The 22,279-nt window shown below is 32.5% G+C and overlaps 3 protein-coding genes across 3 annotated transcripts; 1 reads left to right on the top strand and 2 right to left on the bottom strand.

The window, feature by feature from the left end:
- The first annotated feature begins 492 nt into the window (after nucleotides 1-492).
- LOC132735936 (uncharacterized) lies at nucleotides 493-3,256 on the top strand. Its single transcript, XM_060722976.1, has 2 exons — nucleotides 493-821; nucleotides 1,574-3,256. Exons 1-2 carry the CDS (start codon nucleotides 528-530, stop codon nucleotides 1,727-1,729), a joined length of 450 nt encoding a protein of 149 aa, XP_060578959.1. The 5' UTR covers nucleotides 493-527; the 3' UTR covers nucleotides 1,730-3,256.
- Nucleotides 3,257-8,378: 5,122 nt separating this feature from the next.
- LOC132735938 (uncharacterized) lies at nucleotides 8,379-9,821 on the bottom strand. The gene is made up of 2 exons (XM_060722978.1): nucleotides 9,265-9,821; nucleotides 8,379-8,844 (listed from the first exon to the last, which is right to left on the bottom strand). The coding sequence occupies exons 1-2, from the start codon at nucleotides 9,659-9,661 to the stop codon at nucleotides 8,393-8,395; spliced, it is 849 nt and encodes a 282-aa protein (XP_060578961.1). The 5' UTR covers nucleotides 9,662-9,821; the 3' UTR covers nucleotides 8,379-8,392.
- Nucleotides 9,822-18,403: 8,582 nt separating this feature from the next.
- Nucleotides 18,404-19,601, bottom strand: LOC132735939 (C1q-related factor-like). The gene is made up of 2 exons (XM_060722979.1): nucleotides 19,143-19,601; nucleotides 18,404-18,860 (listed from the first exon to the last, which is right to left on the bottom strand). The coding sequence occupies exons 1-2, from the start codon at nucleotides 19,534-19,536 to the stop codon at nucleotides 18,436-18,438; spliced, it is 819 nt and encodes a 272-aa protein (XP_060578962.1). The 5' UTR covers nucleotides 19,537-19,601; the 3' UTR covers nucleotides 18,404-18,435.
- Between the last annotated feature and the right edge of the window lie 2,678 nt (nucleotides 19,602-22,279).

Below are 22,279 nucleotides of genomic sequence, written 5' to 3'. Positions count from 1 at the left end.
GCAGCTTTATAATTGCAAGGAAGACAATTGCCCATTATTATAGTGTTACTTCAGGCATGTGCAAAAATCTAAGCAGACCCACCAAACAAGCAATAAACTTAATTAATACATTACTTCTTATTTAATATTGTGAAAGAATTTAATGTCCCAGATGGGTTTTGAACATACAGCAAGACAGGTTTGAAGCCTGAACAGCTCAGCTTTGAAGGCCATCATAAATTCATAGGAGAATAATCGTGAAATTTTCTATTGATCCAGCAAAACTTTGGTGATAAGCATTACTATGCATAAAGAAGATAGATTGAGATCCATAATTCTGTCATTTAGGGAGCACACTTATATTTTCTATATACATATATATCATGATAGCATAATGTTACCAGTAGGCTTAATCAGCATTTCATGTAATGTTTTGTTTTGTTTGTAAAAACATGTAGGACCATTTGTTTTGTTTTGTTTGTAAAGCGTACAATATCTTTTGTTTGTAAATAGGACCGTATGGAAACATTGATGGAGGAATTAGACAAATGGGTAACTCTTCTATGACAAGTCTTCTGGGCTCATTTAATAACGCTCGCCAGCCTGGTATGTCAAATAATACTCAAAGGACGGATTTTCCTGCCCGATCAGGAGCAACTAATTTGGTTGGTTCCGTTGGACGGGATGTTACCATGCAGTCAAACTTTGCTGGTTCCTTTGGCAGGGATGGGAGTCGTACCCCAGGCGGAGGAGCTAGGTCAGGAATGAGAAGTCTGATGGGGCCGCCTTCAATTCCTTCATTATTTTCAGCAAGTGGTGCTGGAACAACACAATCTAATCTTGTAAGTTTAGGGATATGTTAAATTTCTACTGTTTCAACATTTTTGTGTCCAATATTCAACATTATTTTACCAAGTAGAACATTTTTTTACTAGTTTAAAAATCAATAGTTAAATTTTACCTCTAAAAGTTGTTTCAAGACACATTAAAAAAAAGATATTTCCTTTCTTAAGAAAGAAGCAAAATATAAAGTATTATTTTGACTTCCACACAAAATACTTACTCACTATAACTGTACTAATTGCCAAAAAGCAACAGAAGCAAAAGCTGGTTCAGGTATTTGGCCTATGAGCATTTGTTTTGGAAATTTAAACAACACAAAAGATAAAAACCTTTGAGAAATAAAGGGCCTTTGAATAAATTAGTTCATAGATCTAGTGTTTATTAAGTCATTTAAGGTTAGAATAACAAAACTTTTGTCATTTCTTTTTTCCTTACTGAAAGTCTTACTAAGTTAGTATTTCTGTTTTGGTGATGCATTCATTGACTCAAAACAACATAGTTAAACCTGAAAAATAATCCGCATACTGTTGTTTCCTGAAATTTAATTTGCTGTAAATGCAGGTTCACCTGAGGAAATAACTATAATGTGATAACCTTTTTTGTGTGTTTTTGTTTTAATTAAAGAAGACGAGGCTTAGCAAGGTGATACTGTTATGATTATGATTCTTCTATTCTATTCATAAGTCGTATATTGAAATGAAATAAAAATTAACATATTTTAAATGGATTGTCTTAATACTATGATTTTCAGGCCACTCCACAAGGCCAGAAAAGGCCGTTTTCCCATGTGTTGCCGTCACCGGAGCCGAGTCCAGAAGGAGATTATATAGGTCAACATTCACAGGGTTTAGGTGGACATTATGCTGACACTTACACTAAACGACAAAAATTGACTGGAAGATTCTAGGCAAAAAAAAACCACTTATCATAATTGAAAAAGGATATTTGTGAGAAATGCTTCTTAAGAGATTTATACAAGAAAACCGCTTGCGTAAAAAGATTCTGCTGGTAACTAAACAAAGTTTGAAAATATTGAAACAAAAGGCACCAAAGATCAATGCATCTCTAAAATGTTTTTGGAAAAATATTGTATAAATGCGAAATGCTATGTGCATTAGAAGTTGCAATTGATGTGGATTTAGTTGTGTGATATGTAAATTGCATTAACTATTTCAGTAAGTGGTACATGCTTACTAGAAATACATGTCATTGGTTGTTAACAATGTTATACTTGTTGTTATTTCAGATATTTATACGAGTTGAGATTATATTGATTAAATTGTGCGGCCTTTGTAGCCGAGTGGTTAGAGTCGCTGACTTCAAGCCACTTGCCCCTCATCGTTAGGGGTTCGAACCACACCAAAGATTTGCAACTCTTTTATGCCAGGAAGCTATCCAGCTATCTTCAGGATAGTTAGTGGTTAGTGGTTTGTTCTGAGTTGTCTTCTGTTGTCCGAAGTATTGCAGTGAGTGGCACCTCGAGTTCTTCCTCTGTCAGTAAAGCTGGGAAGTTGCCGTATTGTCTTAACAGTGTTCTGGTTACTTAACAACAAAACAAATTGTAAGATATGGCTTCTATTAGCTTATTAGAAGATAGTGTTGTATTTTGTTTATCTGTACATAGAATAGAAACTTATTGTGCTATGAGTCAAATCTTGCCATGCGCTGCCTTCTACCTTTATCATAATAATGTGATGAATTGAACTTGTTGCTGATGTTTGGAAATATCCATAGTAATTTATATGGATTCCAATATCAAACTTTATAGAATAGTGTTTACAGCAAACATTGTAAAAGTTTGGTCAGACTACATAAATGTTATGGCTGACGATGGTCAGATGCCTGTATTTGAGTGGCTTGGGAAAGTAAAGATTTTTTTTTTGATTATAGTTGTTTTAGGTTTAATTGTTTTTGATATTGTTACATATTTATTAACTGTTGCAACAGAATTAATTATAATTCTTGCATTTCAAGAATGCGTCTCTATGACTTGCCCACTGTTTTTTCTGACTTCCTTTCCCCATTTCTATTTCATGTCCATCTATCTTCTATTAGTTCTTATAAAACTACATGTATTTCTGTCTCGTAATTTTAATAACTTGTCGTTTAGTGTGCATTTTTGCCTTTATTGATGTTTTAAAACAAATATGTATTATAAATGAATGTCATAGAAACTCCACCTTAGTTAAGTTTATGCATGATTGTAATAACAGGTCCAAAGGGCCATAACTCTTATTTAGTTCTTTTTACAACCATGTTTTTTTTAAAGTAAAATGTGATTCACTTAAATTTTGACCATGTGATGAAATGAAAAAGATTAACCCTTAACCTGCTGGAACCAGTTTTAGCCAGTCGGTGCCGTCTGCTCTATACTGATGGTAGCTTGATTATAAAATCCCTTAAAATTCTAATGGACTGTTCCAAATTCAAAGCAGAGCAAGTCCCATTTCGTAAATCCAGCAGGTTTAAGGTGAAATGAGTCTAGTTTTTGAGGTGTCAGTCATGTATGTCATGAGCTTTGTAGTATTTTTTTTCTTTTCGTTTTTAAGTCTTTTTATTAAATAAATGGCAATTTGTGTAAGATTCTATTTATTTATATCAAATTATGTTACCGGTACAAACCAACCCAGAAATGGTTAAAATAATGCAAAAGTTTATTGTGACAGGCATTTTTAAAGTCATATATATATATATATATATATATATATATATATATATATATATATATATATATATATATATATATATATATATATATATATATATATATATATTTGATTACAGTTTTTACATTAACAACAGTAATTATAGTTGTTACATCATGCCTCTTATTAAATATAAATTATTTGAGTATGAACTTGTGTTGAAAACACTGATGTCATGGGACTAATATTTATAATTCAATTATCTTTAGAATTAAATTATTGTTCTGATTTTGCAAAGTTTATAGATCTATGAAACATGGCCTATATGTATATTATTCAATTTTTACTGGATGATTATAGTTTCTATTTTATAGAATAATATAATACTGTAGTATTTTGCTCGCATTTATTAAAATATGTCTTAAAGTAAGAGATATGTTTATTATCCTACAGCTGAATTAAAGATTTTAAATTATTATCAGTTTGGTTTTTCTTGAATTTATTCATCAAACATGCATGTAGATACATGTATGAAGTTTTAACTAAATGTTGATTGTTTATACCCAGTAAAGACTCCAGGCCTGATACCCAGTAAAGACTCAATGCTTGAAAGATTTTTGGCCCTTTACTGATTTTCATTTGAAAATTTTGTCTGGAATACTTCTCTTATACCAGTTAAACAATTTGAATGTAACTTTACAGAATTGATCGATAACCCAATATTTTAGGGGTCTTGGTCTAAATTGGACACTTCAGATCACAGCTTCAAAGTTTTAAATGACTGTGTCATTACTTTTAATGGGGATAAAGAGAAGGCAAAGTGGCTTGTAACAGTTGTTCCCAAATAAATAAAAAAACAACATTTTCATCATAACGTGAATGCTAGTGTATAGAAAATTCTTCACTCCTTGTTTTTGGATTAAAAAAGAAGAAAGTCTATAAACATTGACCTTTTTTATGTGCAAGTTAATGAAGTTACCGGTGTCAGTAGCTTACGATGACCATTTCATCAACTCTTAAATGATCTGATAGGGTTTGTAAGTGTTAAAGAAATGAGTCTTATGTAGATTATATGCTATTTAATTTCAGAAAACTATGTGATTAATTTCCACATTCTTATTAGCGCCCTTTGCAGCTAATTTTTTGTGGTTTAAGCCTTTGCCCATCGGGAACTTTTGCTTTAATGAAGACTTCCATTCCATGATTTTCTGTACTCGGAAAATAACACGTTCTTCTATTGGGAAACATAATACTGTAAAAATAAGATCTCAAAAAAATTACAACAGAGAAGACTTTCAACAATCCTTATTATCATCAGATTGGAGTTCTGTAATACTCAGTGACAATGTTAACGAAGCTTGGCTTAGTTTTAAACATATTTTTCTATCTGTGTTAAATAAAAGTGCACCTGTAAAGGAAATTAGAATCAAACAACGGACAGAACCGTGGATGAGTGATGACATTTTGCAAAGTATAAGTGCCAGAGACAAAGCTTTTAACTTGTATAAAAACAATAAAACGTTAGATCATTATAATAGTTTTACAGAGCTTAGAAATAATACGCAGTCTCTAATTCACAATGCCAAGAAAAACTATTTTAAAGACAGTATTGAAAACAATAAATCTGACTCCAAATCTCTTTGGAAATCTTTAAAACAGCTTGGTTTACCATCGAAAAAAGGTGTTAGTTCTTCTAGTAACATTGGTTTAAAAATAAATGGAGAAATCTGCTTTGATTTTTTAAATGTTGCTGAAAAATTTAACAGTTTTTATACTACTGTTGCTGAAAAATTAGTTGAAAAATTACCAAGAAGTTGTTTTAAATATGATAAATCTTTTGTAAGAAAATTTTATGTGTCTAAAGGTATTTTTCCAGATAGCTTTTCATTTTCAATTGTTTCAGAGAACAAAATTCTAAATTACCTTAATAGGCTCAGTGCTAATAAGGCCACTGGGTTAGATGGTATCCCCAGTAGGTTCTTAAGGGACAGTGCAACAGTTATAGCATGTCCTTTGACTCATATAGTCAATCTCTCCATTATTCAGGGTTCTGTTCCCGATGATCTTAAGAATGCACGGGTTATCCCTCTTTATAAGAAAAGTGATAAAACTGAAGTCGGTAATTATCGGCCAGTGTCTATTTTGTGTGTTTTTTCGAAAATTTTTGAAAGGGCCATATATGATCAAATGGAAGGGTATTTGAGTAAGAACAAGATTTTATACAGTTTTCAGTCCGGTTTTAGACGCGGTTTTTCTACAGACACGTGTCTTATCCATTTATCTGATTTTGTAAAATTTCAAATGGATAAAGGTAACATGGTGGGAATGGTTCTCCTTGATTTGCAGAAAGCGTTTGACACGGTCAATCATAGTATTTTATTAATGAAACTGAATGCTATTGGCCTCAGTTCTGATGCTGTCCGATTGTTTCAATCTTATCTTTCAGATAGGCAACAGTTAGTTCAGGTATCTGGTGTTTATTCCAGCCAGGCTCCCGTCACTTGTGGGGTACCCCAAGGATCAATATTGGGCCCCCTTCTATTTTTAATTTATGTTAATGATATGTCGGCTGTTGTCAGAAACAAACTTTTATTGTATGCCGACGACTCTGGGATTCTTGTGTGTGGTAAAAGTACTTCCGACATTGAATCTCTTTTATCACTTGAGATGGAGTATGTTAGTGAATGGCTTGTCGATAACAAGCTTTCACTTCATCTTGGCAAAACAGAATCTATTCTGTTTGGTTCAAAACCAAGGTTAAGGTCAAAAGGCAATTTAGATATTTCATGTAATGGTATAAATATCCAGGCTACCAGCTCAGTTAAATATCTCGGTGCAACTTTGGACCAGAACCTTTCCTGTGAAGAAATTGCACGGTCAGTGGTTACGAAAGCAAATGCCCGGCTGAAATACTTGTATAGGAAAAGTCAATTCTTGGATCTCCACACTAGGAAACTCTTGGTCATGTCCTTAATTCAATGCCATTTTGATTATGTTTGTTCTTTTTGGTACCCAAGTTTGACTCAGTATTGGAAGAAAAGGCTCCAAACAACCCAGAATAAATTGGTTCGTTTTGTTTTGAATAAGGACAGCAGGTCACATGTTGGGCCAGAGCAATTTAAGGTTCTTAACTGGTTACCGGTCTCCAAAAGAGTTGATCAGATAACTCTTTGCCATGTCCATAAAATAAAGTCTGACACAGCCCCAAAATACCTTAAGGAGCATTTTGTACCCCTTAATCAGGTCCATGACCGCTGTACCAGGTCTAGAGTGTCAGCACTTTCAACATCAGATTCCTGTGTAAGCTATTCTTTTAGTGACACAGGACGATTTTCTTTACCAAAGGTTGGAAGCTTTGGTAGAAAATCTTTTGCTTTTAATGGTATTTCACTTTGGAACGGCCTTCCTCAAAATCTTAGAGATATTCAATCTTCCCACACCTTCAAGCATGCCATCAAAGCCCATTTAATGGCCACTTAATTTTAGTTTATTTTTCAAAAGTATTTGAATCTTTTAATAGTCTTAATAGAGTCCCAGATTTTACTTATTCTTAAGTTTAAGCACAACACACATATGTTGTGTCCTTTAGTAATTTACCCATTTTTAGCTTGCACATTTAACGTTTTATAATATTTTTATTAAATTTTTACAGTTTGACTGACAATTTCTGTGATGCACTATTTCATGATTTATTGATGTGATACAAACTTGAACTGTGATTTTAATGTGATACAAACTTGGACTGTGATATATTGTGATCTCAACTAAATTATTGCAATTTATGTCTTATTAGTAAAAGTATTAATTTCAATTTCATACAAATTAACATGACTTTCTGTGTCATGCCTCCAATATCAGGGACCACAATGGAAATAAGAGGAATCCTTTCCTCTTTTTTGTGTTATCCCTGGTATTGGTGGGCACTACATGGCTCATATATTTATATTTTGTCGTATACTTATGTCATGTGATATTTCTAGTCTCTTTAATATTTTGATTATTGTTATATTTATTGTATCATTATGCATCATTATGTCATTGCCATGTCATGTACACTTTTACCGAATAAAATTATTATTATTATTATTATTATTACTTCCTTCAACTACTAGTCCAATTGTGACAAAACAGGAATTACCAATATATATATATAATTATATAGCAAAGAAAAATAGTTAAGAACGTTCGGTCCGTTAATTAAGATAGTTTCAAGTGATAAAAATAGAATATTATATGACATTAGATTTTGTCGAAACTCGGTAGAAGTAGTCATATGTGGAACTGTACAACAATAGAGGCATCATTCCGAGCCGTTGAACAAAATAGCTGCAAGAGCTTAAAAGAAACAAGCTTTAAATGATGTTTCCAGAATAGCATGTTTTCGCAAACCTTATTTGTTGTCCTTTATAAGAAAAGCTAATGACTGTTAGTTGAACAATGCTTCCGTAGTTCTACATGCAACCTTAAGTATTAAGCGTTTGTACGTGAATCGATCCACAAAAATGTTACTAATAACTATGTATGACATTGTTCTGGGTAGCTGAACAAACAGCAGAGATGAATATTAGATAACGTCTTTTCGATTCCTGTTAGCACAAACGCTTGCACACACATACTTAACTAATAACCTTTATACGCGATAGATGTGCGATTCATCCAGGTTTGTTTATATTTAAAAGTACTTACTAGTATTAATTTTATTGTTGTTTAGCGCTCTTGTGTAAACAAGCTTTCATCTGAATGCTTGCAGATTGATTGAAGTCAGTAGCAATTTTGAACACACATATGTATCATTTTGCAAACATTTCATGTTAGGGGTCAAAGTTTTCCCCCTTTTTATAGAGTTTTTTCCTTGAATTGACATATTGAGATTATTACCAAGGAACTAAAGATATTTATAAAGGTAACAAGTGTTGTTTTGTTTTTCATTTTCCGACTATATTTACGGATGACCCGAAATCCTGATACAGTAAAAATCCGGAAAATGACGTATACATGGCCCCTAGGATACCGTACTCTGCTCTGGTGTTTTTCACAGAGACATCGTCGCCGGCCTGGAGTTTAAGTATTATCATTTGTGTGGCTTGTCTATAGGGATGCGTAATGAATTTAGCAACATATTTTCCATTAACGTCAAAATGAGCGTAATATGTCTGGTCGTTGCTGACAGACAACCCAGCAACCGTGGCGCACAATACATATGTGCCTGCAACAGGTGCCGTAAAAATGCCATGAATGTTATGAAAGGCGTTGCCTGTGTTGGTAACAGCGTGATCAAAAACAATATTCTGGTTAACGCCTAAATTGTAAACGTCATGTTGCGTGACCGTGGCGAAGAAGGCAACTTCGGATTGGGCAGAACGCGCAAGTCTTGAACCTGAAATGAGAATGATTATTATTTATATTAGTCCTAAAAAGATAATGGACTCATTCTTGTCTTAATATATTGATATGTTAATTTCCTATTTTATCAAAGTGCTAAATACTGCGTGGTCGCTTTAATAAACAAATTTAGGTGATTTAGACGAACCCGTTTCATTGTGAGTGTTCTTACAGTTTATGCGAACCCATTAACGAGCAAAATGACCATAAATCTTCCAAGTAAAATACGATGGTGTCAAACTGCTACCCCGAAAATCAAGGGATTTATTAGATCTTCTATAAGTACAGTTTTCTGACATTCAGTTCCAAAAATAGCAATAGATGAATGTTTGTAAAGTTGTCTTATGTTGAAAACAGTACATGTCCGTTTACAATCAATATAAATGTAGTTGTATATACATGTATTTCATATTACCTGATCTGATTGTACGTGTTTGTTTCTTCACTGCATCTCTACCGTTTGTTTCATCTGTTACATTGTCACTATCATCAAGCGCGTTGTCAAAGCGTTCGTCCGTCACATGATTGTCATTCTCATAGTTTCTTAGTTTCTCATTCAGTTTTTCTAGTTCTGCAATGCGATCGTTCAGAGCCTTTTCTTTTTCACGAAAGTCTGCCGCCATCATTTCCATTCTCCTTTCCATTTCGTCATTCCGGCGTTCCACATGTTCAAGTCGTTTTAAAAGTAACTCGAACTTTTCGTTATTAAAATCATTTGTGTCTTGAACAGTTTTAGTTGTGGCATCAATGCGAACTCCGAAATAGAAAATCGAAATTAAAATGCCGAAACATAGACTTGTTTCTGACTTCATTTTTCTTCTATTTCCACTCTTATCAGATCTTTTATATACATTGTTCGTAGTTTTGTGATAAGGCAAGTAAATGGTGACACAATCATGTATTAATTTTGACCCTTGTTTGAACAGATAACGGCCGTTGAACTAGTATTTCCATCTTTTCCCCTCAATACAATTGCGCAGTTGTTAGTAGTACATTTGTGTTAATTTTCAGAAGTTTTCAAAAGGCTGTTTTGTTTTCCATATATATATTTGCTTCATTACAAAAATACTATATCAATTTTGATTCTTATATATTTTGTATGTGGTAAAGAGGCTAAATCGATGAACAAAGAAAAAAGAGTTGAAAAACCAAATATTAAAGTGTCAATAAGTTGAGATCAGATACTATAAAAATAAATCTTACGAGTATAATCACTGGGTATGAGAATAATACGTCACATTTTATTTGAAAAGGTAGATAATCTTTACATGCAGTGTAATGTAAACCACAAACTTAGATTACGTCACATGGAACTTGTTAATCCACCTTAAATTTAGACATGTTGCAATTCATAGACAACTTCCCACCTGTATACACATTTATCAATACATGTATGCATTATTTGTATGCAAAGCAAATTAATGTTCAGAAATTAATATTTAATTGTTTTTTCTCTCTGGAGAAATGACCGACAAGTGTTTATTAATGTTGAAAAAAAATAGAACATTTAAGATGTTTATCTTCTGAATAATGTGAAATATTCTGTGATAAAAAATAACAAAATGTAATCTTAAAATTGTATAGTGACTTATATAAAAAATACTTAATCACTATAAATGTACTAAAGGTATCGAAAGTTTTTAGAACTTTTTAGAAACTGTAAAACGAAGGACTCTAAAAATAAGTTGTTGTTTTTTTTTTTGTTGAAAAATATTTGCTTTTAGACTTAATTGATCTGAACATTAACTCTCCAATTGTGTGAGTTCATGTAAAACATCGGTTTTCTGGACAGCATCCAGATGTCAAAATACGTTTCTATGATAAATACATTTCTATGATATTCTATGTTTTCTTGTTCAATTAAAGGAACTCAGCTGAGGTTTTCTGACATGATAGGAATGAAAATTATTTTTCGAGATTAATGTTCCATTTGATGTAGGTGAAACTAATAACTTGTGTGCAAAATTTCAAATGATTCCATCTTTCTCAATAATTATTCTAACACTGAAGAATAGACCAAAATCGAAAAGCTTTATAACGCTTTTCACTCAAATCGGGCTAAGAATAGCGCAAACGTACGATTTTCAAATTACTGTTGAGTATATTTCTTAATTATTTTTCGCATAATATTCAGTTTTAAGTGACCCTATTAACCAACGTTCCAAATCCAAATTTTATGTTTTGAGGTTTTTGAACCTCGGTGGAGTTTTTTTAAAATTGTTGTATAGCAAATTTAAAACAAACTTTTACATATTTCGAGCATTTCAAATGGAGTTGAATCGAATCGTTTTTTTTTCTGGAGATAGTGTCGAGTACATTCACATATGAAAAAATGATTTTAGGAATTTATGTACACACTTTTTTGCAAAACCTCTTGACACTAATCAAATACAATGGTAAAACACCAATTAAGCATCAAAATGTGAATAAATAAATAAATAACAAAATAATAAATAAACCAATAAAAAAATTGGTGTCCTTTTACAATTTCCAAAAACCAAAGGAGATAACTCATTGGCCATACGATCTTTTTCAAGGCATTTTGTCACGTGATAGTTAAAATACCACCTTGTTTATATTTTGCTACCTTTTATCACAAACTTTTTCTAACTCAGTGGTATACTTCCATGTGATAAGCATCATACATCTAGCAACATTATAAAACAAGTATGTGACTTTCCTACAGAAAGAGAAAATATATTTATTTCTGAGTGTTTATCAACCTTGAAATTGTTTTATGATCTACTATCATTTTCACGTGACAACATGTGCTTCTGTTAATCCCAGCAGGACTTGGAGATAAACATGTAAACAGGTAGTAAAGATAAGCACAAAATGAACGCAGTTAATTCTCTATTGTAAAGTATTTATTTGTTTATTACATTTGATATACATGTAACTATAAAACAGAAATTATTTGTAAGCCTGTCGTTCTGGTTTAAAAATTCAAGAAAAAAGACGTCATAGAATTTAATAAAGTATAGGCAAGTAAAATCATTTTAAAAGGAATGTTATAAAATTCGAGGCAGTTTAAAAGAATAATTTACACAATCAACAATTATTGCAATACTAAGTAGGTGACTGAAATTGTAAATAGGCCAAACTTTTGCAAGCATTTATCATGTTCATAAGATATTGAAGTTGTTTACAAGTATGAATCTTTATAAACAACCAGTCTACGTGCCTTAGGTCAAGTCACATGCGTAAATAACATCATACATTTTACCTGTCTAGTAAGACATGGAATTCGCAAACAAAAGACAGGAAATGTGAAATCATTACATGTTTTGTGATTGCTATATGTTTTGTGATTGCTAATTACAGAAAATTTTCGCCCATGTTTTTGAACCAAAAGAGAAGAAAGTGTATGGAACATTGATCTTTTTGATATACAAGGTCATGAGTTAATAGGTGTCAATAATTCAAGATGACCATTTTATCGGTTTTTAAATGATCTGATACGATTCGTAAGTGTAAATATAGATTGTGTGCTATTTAACACAAAACTATGATGTGACTAACTTCCACATTCTTTCCTAATAGCACGCCTTTGCGGCTAATTTTTTATGGTTTGTTTTGATAATAGACTTTGTATTTGAGATAATGACAGTTATAAGCCTCTGTCCATCGTTAACTTTTGCTTTAATGAAAAGATTTAGATCACTAGGCCTATTGTGACAAGACAGGAATTATTATTGGAGGGCAAATAAAAATAGTTAAAAACTTTCGGTCCGTTAATTAAGATGGTTGCAAGAGCTAAAAATAGAATATTCTATGACAAAACTCAACAGGAGTAAAATATGGAACTGTACCAAATAGGTGCATCATTCAGGACAGTTGAACAAATGGGTGCCAAAGATAAAAAATAAGTTTTAAATGATCTTTTCAGAACAGCATGTTTTCGCAAAACTTAATATGAAGTATTCTTTGCATGTTTGTTCTTTACAAGAAAAGCCAACGTGTGTTTGTTGAACATGACTTCGTACTTCAAACTGCAACCTTAACTGTTTGGCGGATGTCAGTGAATTGGTTAACAAAAATGCATGAAATTGTTCTGGATAGCTGAACAAGCTGCAGAGTCTACTCGATTCCCGGAACACAAGGGAATGGTCATTAGCACACACGCTTGCACACACCTTCTAAATTAATAACGTTTAAACGTGATAGATATCCTAGATCTGCGATCCATATAGGGTCTCTTTTGAGTGTGATTTTAAAATTTTGACCAAAATAACAAGAATAATATCAGAACTTATCAGGTACGCTAAGTTTATGATGTTCAATAAGTGTCTTATATTTTATATGATTGTTGATGTGTTCATTTAATTTAATTTCTATATATTTTAATCAAGTATTTATAAAAATAATTGCCTTACAAACTGCGTAGATCTTGGTGTTAGAAATTGAGTTCACATACCGAAATGCGACAGTTTTGTTTAGAAACACATACAATTCTTAATGTCTTCCATTTTTCAAGATTAATAACCTTACAAAAATTTATTAATTCATTGTTATGCAAGCTTTGCGTACATTCTATATGACTTTGCATGGAAGACTAAGACATAACATATGCAAATTAACCAGTTTTACTTCAGCCGAGTATCTTTTTGTATACATTGCTTGCAATGTATACAGAGTTATAAGCTATATCTCAGAAATCGTTACAGGTTTATGTTTTACCGAACAACAGAAACTAGTTCTTCATTCTGCAGTATTCCGACTACACATCATTAAAATAGTGTTTGCAAAGTTGTTTAAATGCTTTGAAAGTTCCAAATCGTTTATTTTCATGAAGTAATAGACTCTACATTCCTTTAAAGAAAACAAAAAATAACAGTTCATTGATAAAATCGTAGTTTATACCTACGCGTTAAACTTCGCATATACGCATGCGCTTGCTAGCATGAATGAAAGAGTAAAATCGATACCGCTTATGCTAAAACAATACAAAATAAGCTTTTTTTAAACCGCTTGTTTGTTGTGATTTAATGTCCGATTTTAAAATGTATTACACCAATAGAAAGCTTTGGATCTTAGCTTCATCACAGTATAAACTTCAATACATCTTTTGACTCCAAAGTATTAAAATTAACTGTTAAACCTACCATATGTCAGACCATTTTACATGCGATTTATACAGTGAGATACGCAATAACAAGAATAGCCTGTCGTCTGCTAGTTCTGAAAGTGTATATCGTTGTATTATATAAATGGGACGAAACATCTCAGATAGATATTAAATCAAACAAAATTCCTGATTTACATTTATGCAATAAAATTGCCCTAAAATGTTTTACAAAATGAGTATGGAGCTCCGTAACAAAATTTACCAGCGTACTGTTCGACCCATAACAATTCGTCGAACTTGGGATATTGACGATTAAGCCAGAGTATGGAGCTAAATATAGGCATATGTGGCAAGATTCGACGAGAAGAAATAATCATTTGAAACTGTAAATCAGTGTAAGCATTAAGAAATAAATACATTATGTTATTTTATTCTTTTTGCAACCAGTACGTGTAAATTAGAGAATGATTGGCGTCCGCGCTGAAGCGCGGCGCCCCTTTTATGGAATGAAATCAGATTTTGTGAAAGGGCGACGTATGTATGTAGTTAAAGCTTAATGAGGGTCCATCCGCCCTTTCGGGCACAAAATGCAGCTTGCGCTGTCGAGTACGGACCCCGGACATGTCACCAGTCATGTCCTTAAAGAGTTAATTTTGAAGCACAAAATGGTGATAATTTACCTCCATGCAATTTCCACGGAGTATTAGCCAAAGATATGAATTTTGAGCCGAAAAGTAGGTCACTGTACGGCGGTCAATGAGAACCTAAATGTACAGTAACCAGTGACAATAGAAAGGTGTTTTAGCCCTGAAAAGGGCTGTTGGTGCCAGCTATAGGCCTGCCTTACAAGCCGTCAATCTGTGCTAGGGGCTCACGCACCCTAGCACACCATCCTCGTCGTCTCAGCCTACTTTGTAGGGCCACTCCCCTCGGCATTAGTCAGGACATCGGCAGCTGGTCCGCAGAAGTGACGAAGTAGTTCCGTAGTTACCGTCCACGGTTGAAGGCAAAATTTAAGTTGTGTCTACCAGCCAAGTTGTAAATCTTCTGCCGATGCCCTGTGCCTTCTCAGCGACGTGCACGCTCCGAGGGGAAGTGAGAAGTGAAAGGGCGACAGCAACTTCTCGAGCCTTTAAGTCGGTCATAATAAAAGCCGATCATTCCGAACGGTATGAAGGTGCTTGATTATTAATTAATCCGTGGTACAATGAATAGCGAACTTGCAAAAATTTTCAAATGAAATAACCTTTTCCGTCAATAAATCGCGCTCTTCGGTTTTTTTTATTTACACAGTGGGTTACTATGGAATGTTATTGTTGTACATTTATCCGAAAGCTGTAAATAGAATGATGAGTTGATGACCTAAATATTCCGAAAATCTATTTATAGAGGGATGTGCTCCTATCGGTAATTCCCGGTCTCTCCCGGTCTATTTTGACCGGGATTTACTAGTGACCGTTTATTGTCCGGTCTCTCCCGGTTTTGGAGTAGATGTTTGATATAGTTACAGAACAAAACAAATATTTTACAGATAAATAAGCTTTTTTCCAAAATGAATGTTTGTCAGTTAATTTGGTTACAATAATTCATGAACACAGATCAACTCTCAAATTTATTGATTTTTATTATACATAAACATACAATTCGAAAAAAACAAAAACAACAAGAACAACAACAATACATGTTTCATTTTATCTATATGAGATAAAAACAATAAATATGTACAATAATTGAGAAAAGGGTACATTTTTATGGTAATAATACGACACTATCAACTTTGAAACATTTTATTTAATTTGTTATTCGTGGTTAGTAAAGATGCCGAGGAATTATTCAAAGTTACAAATTAGATTTTATGAATTATTCAATTGGTTGATAATTAAAAAATGATAAAGAAAAAAACAAATGTACATGGTTTAAGAATATAAGAATAAACAATATTATATATTGAAAGATTAACCATTATTTACTGACTTTTTCCAGTTAATTTTTGACTTATAATCGTCGGTCAATATGACAATTGAATTCTTAAAATTTATTTTACAATTTAAATTAAAAAAAGTAAGTAAACATAAAAAAGCGCATAAAACACAAAAAAGAAAAGAAAACAATATTCATAAAATCTGTAATTTTTTATCAAAATTAATATATATTACATTTATTGTATAATAAACAATTATGCTTAACATGATCAACATGGTAATATAACCAGTGTCATATTTTTACTAAGTGTGAATAGATACTTTAAGAGGGGGTCTTCGCTAATAGCGATAACATAATAAGGGACAATTACACAAGTGTGGTGTTGATCACGCGTTACACATATGGATTGTAAATGATTGTTTACATGTATATCCGTTGCTCGCCCATATGGTCTCTTTCCAGTGGCGAGGGTAAACAAACGCAAACACACAAAATCCGTTACTATTAATAACCACGGTCATAAAGAAATAACAAGTAATATTCTAATCTCTAGCATGCCAATCAAAGTTCATAATGAACAATGTCTTTCGTCCGCTCATTCATAAGTGATATACAATTCTGGTAAAAACCATTGAAAAGATTATAAGAATATCTTGTCATCATATGTCTACTAGTTCATCTTCACTTGCTGCATTTCTTGCTTGGACGCCCTTTGATGCTTTGCATCAATGCTTTTCTTGTTCTATTCTGTATTAAATGCGATATCAAAGTGTTTTTCGGCAAAGTAACAGTCTAGCGTAAAAAAACATGAAAAAGCCGGAAAACACATTTGTACGGGCATTAAAATAGTCGTAGTTAAAACAAGAGCCGCTATTTTTTTCAACCTTTTAAATGAATAACTATTACTTTCTTTTGTTACCAATGTAAAATGTCAGTGATGTTATTTTTATAAATACAGCATGAAAGTGTTTTTCGGCTACGTAACGGTCTAGCGTCAAAAACATGGAAAAGCCCAAAATAATAAAAAAAAAACAACAACACATTTTACTTGCGATGAAATGGACATTTCAAAAATAAGAACTATTAAATAAAATTTTCAACCGTCTAAATGAATGATTATAACATTATATGTGTAAGCAATGTAAAATATCAGTAATATTTTTGTAATAAACATTGTATGAAATTGTTTATCGGCTATGATACTGCCTAGCGTCAAAAACATAGAAAAAAAAATAAACAAACAACACATTTTACTTGCAATAAAATACTAAATATATTTTTAAAAAAATGCTGCTAAATACATTTTTCAACCGTTTAAATGAATAACTATGACATAGAATTTATTACCTTTGTAAAATGTCAGTTATTTTTTGTAATAAGTACAGTATGAAAAAGTCAGTGGTGAAACTTATAGGTTGGCTCAGGGTGAGGTTTTAGATTGTTGAATGTCGGCCATCCATCTTATGTCAACTCTGGTCTGTCCACATTTAGCATCGTCGGATACCCACGGCCGAACCATTTACATTTATCAGTTATGTCATGTTAAATGTTAATCAACCATGTGTATCCGACGCTGACATTACAGTTGTTAACAATCTGCTGGTCATTTAGTTTGTTAACACTCTACTGGTCACACTTTTGTCCCAATTGTCACACAACATCGTAAGAATGTGTGTGACAGGTTTTGCTCGAGTTTGAACATGGATCACCTTGGTTGAAAATCAGAAGTATGTCACAGTAGCCAAAAAATAGAAAAAAAAATGTTTTAGCTCAGTGGTTCATCTAAAGTTAAGAAGTTGGTAACACAACCTGATTATGCGCATGGAAAACCCTTGTTAACTTGCTGTCCAATGTAAACGGATGGAAAGGTTGTTCATGAAGACTATATGTAACAATTATTGAATAATGAAAATATTACAGTACATTTGAATTGTTGTGATTATAGATTTCATTTTTATTAATTAACGATAAAGTAATGCATTTGAAAATTAATGTGTAGGGATTAATACAACACACCGGAATATATTTATTAATGCATCAAAGTACAGTACATAGATGTACTATAATTTGGTAATTAAGTCTTGTAGGATGATTCAATTAATTGACTATGTATAGAGTTCAAGCCAGATCATGTATTTTATCAGATAGCATCACTGGAAACTCAATATGACTGTTTCAATATTCTATACTGCAGTCCATTTAACGGGTGTTTCAAAAAATGATTTCTTTATTGCTCATCTATCAGCTTGCCCTAGCAATACACAGATGGAACATTAAATTACATCTTCCTTGACTCATAAATAACTTTTGAAGAAAAAAGCCTTGGTGCATGTGAATCACTTGTTAGGGACATTGATCTTGGTCAGAAGACGACCCCTATTGTTTTCGAGGTCAGTAGGTTAAAATCAACATGGCTTTGATGACAAAAATGGATTATATTATCAAGCAATGTATACTTCAGTACTTTCAGTGCTTTGATTTTTTAATACTTTTTTATACTTCTTGTTTTATAAACCTTTTTGTTGAAATAATTACCAAGGAACTATAGATAAAAAGGTAACAAATGTTGTTGTTTTTTTTATTTTCTTTCTATATTTATGGATCCTGATACAGTAAAAATCCGGAAAATGACGTATATATCGCCCCTAGAATTTTTGAGTCCGCCCAGCTGTTTTTCACGGATACATCGTCACCGGCTTTGAGTTGAACTATTATCATTTGTGTGGATTGTTGATAGGGATGTGCGATGAAGTTAGCAACATATTTCCCATTTACGTCAAAATGAGCGTAGTAAATCTGTTCACCGCCGGAAGATTCCCCAGCAACCGTGGCGCACAATACATATGTGCCTGCAACAGGTGCCTTGAATATGCCTTGAATGTTATCGAAGGCGTTGCCTGTGTTGGTAAAGGTGTGATCAAAAACAATGGTTTGGTTTACGCCTAAATTGCCAATGTCATGTGGGGTGACCGTGGCTAAGAACGCTACCTCCGAGTTCACAGAACGCACAAGTCTTGAACCTGAAATGAGATTTTTTAAAAAGACAACAACATGTACTATGGACTGACTCTACAATATCAAAGAGAAAATAATGAAAAGTTGATACTATAGTTAGGTAACACAGCTAAGATGTTTGACGTTTGTAATATACTAATTAAGGCTAATACGTTTCTCGTTTTTCTCTCTCTAACATTCAGTTCCATGTAAAGTATAAGATGAGTTTTTGGCCAGACTCTTTAGTTTTATACAGATTTAAAATCAATATAAATGTATACATGTAGTTTGTATATATTTTATATTACCTGATATAATTGTACGTGTTTGTTTCTGCACTGCATCTCTACCGCCTGTTTCATCTGTTACATTGTCACTATCATCAAGCGCGTTGACAAAGCGTTCGTTAGTCACGTGATTGTCATTATCACTGTTTCTGGGATTTTTTAGTTTTTCTAGTTCCGAAATGCGATCGTTCAGAGCGTTTTCTTTTTCACGGAAGTCTGCAGCCATTATTTCCATTCTTCTTTCCATTTCGTCATTCCGGCGTTCCACATGTTCAAGTCGTTTTAAAAGTAACTCGAACTTTTCGTTATTAAAATCATTTGTGTCTTGAACAGATTTAGTGGTGGCATCAATGCGAACTCCGAAACAGAAAATCGAAATTATAATGCCGAAACATAGACTTGTTTCTGACTTCATTTTTCTTCTATTTCCACTCTTAACAGATCCTTTATATACATTGTTCGTAGTTTTGTGATAAGGCAGGTAAAAGGTGACACAATCGTGTGTTAATTTGATCCTTGTTCGAACAGATAAAGGCCGTTGAACTAGTATTTCCATCTTTTCCCCTCAATACAATTGCGCAGTTGTTAGTAGTGCATTTGCGTAATTTTCACACGTTTTCAAATTTTTTTTGTTTAAAATTTGCTGCATTATAATTTTATGTGGGATAGAAAGAAAAGGAAAGCAAGTTTAGAAAAAAAACAAATATTTAAGTGTCAATAAGATCAGATACTATAAAATAAGTCTTGTATCATAGTTTGGGGACCTTTCTATTGAAAATGTGACAGAGTTAAATCGTATACATATACATGCACAGTGCGTTAACTGGAGTGCAGGTATTAGTTACACGCACTCCAGAGCATGCCCATTGATTGGTTCATTTTGGTTCAAAGGGATAGCGATGGAAATATCATATTCAGATGCTCGTTCATTGGTTACTTTTTGTGGGGTTTCATATTGTAGTATCAGGGAACGTGTTTTTATGTTTGACTATGAGATCATCAAAACACTCGGCAATCGGATTTATACTCGGGGGATACGCCCTCTCGTACAAATCAGATAGCCTCGTGTTTCGATGCTCTTTCTATTACTTATCTTCAATGGGCATGAGAGTAAATACGTCATATTTTATTTTGAAAGTAAGATAAACTTTACATGCAGCGTAATGTTAGTTAAGTGTGGTTTATCACAAACTTATATTACGCCACATGGAACATGTTAATCCGCCTTAAATTTAGACATGTTGCAATTCATAGACTAATTTCCACCTGTATAAGCATCTATCAATACATCTTCAGAAAGGACCGACGTTGTAAAAATGAATATACAACATCTAAGATGTTTATGTCCTGAATAATGTGAAGTAATCTAAAACTGTAATGTGAAAGATGTATATTGACTTAAATTGTAAATACTTAATCACTATAAATGTACTAAAAGTAGTAAAAAATAATTCGTCTGTATTGTAATCCAGATGTCAAAATACGTTTCTATGATAACTGTGGGTTTACGTTTTCTTGTAAAATTAAGGGACACAATTGAGGTTTTCTGACATGACAGGAACGGAAGTTAATTTTTCGAGATTAATGTTTCATTTGATAAAGGTCAAAGCAAAACATTGTCTGCAAAATTTAGGATCATTCCGTTTTTTTCTTCACAATATTTATTTTAATTGTGAAAAATGAGCAAGACTCGAGCATTGTAACGCTGGCCAAGAATAGCGCAAAAAGGGAAGATTTTCAATTAATTTTTAGTACATTTCTTGATTATTTTTTTATAAGTGGCCCTATTAAACAATGTAGAAAGTAGTACTGAATGTGATATTATTTGTCATAAAAGTAGCAACATGTAAACAAAGTAGTATTTTGACTTCATTAAATACCGTAATACTGTACCGAATACAACAGAAGCAAAATATGATTTTGGTTATGGGCCAAAAAGTTACTTTCCGGAAACTTTTAACGAACGCCAAATATAAAGAGCTTTAGAGAAATGAAAATAAAGGCATTTCTGGGGAATAATGAGCCTCTTAGCATAAAATTTTTAATATTTGAAATAAAATAATAGATAAAAAAACGTTTTTTTTTTAATTTTCGGTGTCCTGTTAGAGCTACAATTTCCAAAAACCATAGGAGAGTTACCTTGTTTAATTTTTGCTACCTTTTATCACAAATTATTTCTTACTCAGTTCTATCCTTCCATGTGATAAGCATCTTACATCTATTATTGAAACAAACATGTAACATTCTACGGAAGGAGAAAACAATTTTTATTTCTGAGTGTTTATCAGTCTTGAAATTGTTTTCTTTATATGTAAGATGATATAATATTCCTACCACGTGACAACATGTCCCTCTATTAATCCCGGCAGGACTTGGAGATAAACATGTAAACATGTAGTGAATATTCTTTTAAATGAGATATTTTAATGTTAGTTCTCTATTGGGTCCAATTCGGATGAATTAAAATGAACGCAGTTAATTCTCTATTCTAAAGTATTTATTTTACATTTTGTATCATTATAAAACAGGGACATTAATTTTAACAATGCTAGTATTTTTCTCACTTTATTGGGAAGTGGCCTTAGCCTCTTGATTTTGGGAAGAATTATCGCTAAAATTGCTTATTTGGGAAGTCTAATAACTGGTTTAAGTAAAAATGTTTGGGAAAACTGCAAGATTATACAATGAATTTCCATTGGGATTGGGAATTGGGAAGAGGCCATTGATATGTCTTTGTTATTTTTAAAAGGTGAAAAATCACTGACTTCTATAGTGTAAGCCTGTAGTTCTAGTTTAAAACAAGTTCATTAAAGAAATTAAAAAAAGAATTAATAAAATTTAGTAGGTCACTCTCAACGAGAAAGTGATATCATCCAAAAAAGGAATGTTATATATATATAATTCGGGGATGTTTAAATGAATAATTTATATAATTTACAATTACTGTTTTAGTAAGTAGGAGACTGCCACATCTTTACAAGCAGTTTTTATGTTTATAAGATATTGAAGTTGTTTACAAGTATGAATCTTTATAAACAACCAGTCTACGTGCCATAGGTCAAGTCATATGACTTAAAAAAAGCAACATCACGTACGAAAATAGCAACATACATTTTACCTGTCTAGTATGACATGGAATTCACAACAACAGACAGGAA

This window comes from Ruditapes philippinarum, unplaced genomic scaffold (genome assembly GCF_026571515.1).
Source record: "Ruditapes philippinarum isolate M1 unplaced genomic scaffold, ASM2657151v2 ctg582_1_1_1_1, whole genome shotgun sequence".
Lineage (NCBI taxonomy): Eukaryota > Metazoa > Mollusca > Bivalvia > Venerida > Veneridae > Ruditapes > Ruditapes philippinarum.
The sequence above is the reverse complement of the archived record's forward strand: the minus strand, read 5'-3'. Positions and strand labels throughout refer to the sequence as shown.

Coding starts and splice junctions, on each gene's coding strand:
- LOC132735939 (XM_060722979.1), bottom strand. CDS start 19,536: ATGAAGTCAGAAACAAGTCTATGTTTCGGCATTATAATTTCGATTTTC. Junction 18,861..19,142: donor AACACGTACAATTATATCAG/GTAATATAAAAT, acceptor ATCTCATTTCAG/GTTCAAGACTTGTGCGTTCT.
- LOC132735936 (XM_060722976.1), top strand. CDS start 528: ATGGGTAACTCTTCTATGACAAGTCTTCTGGGCTCATTTAATAACGCT. Junction 822..1,573: donor GAACAACACAATCTAATCTT/GTAAGTTTAGGG, acceptor TATGATTTTCAG/GCCACTCCACAAGGCCAGAA.
- LOC132735938 (XM_060722978.1), bottom strand. CDS start 9,661: ATGAAGTCAGAAACAAGTCTATGTTTCGGCATTTTAATTTCGATTTTC. Junction 8,845..9,264: donor AACACGTACAATCAGATCAG/GTAATATGAAAT, acceptor TTCTCATTTCAG/GTTCAAGACTTGCGCGTTCT.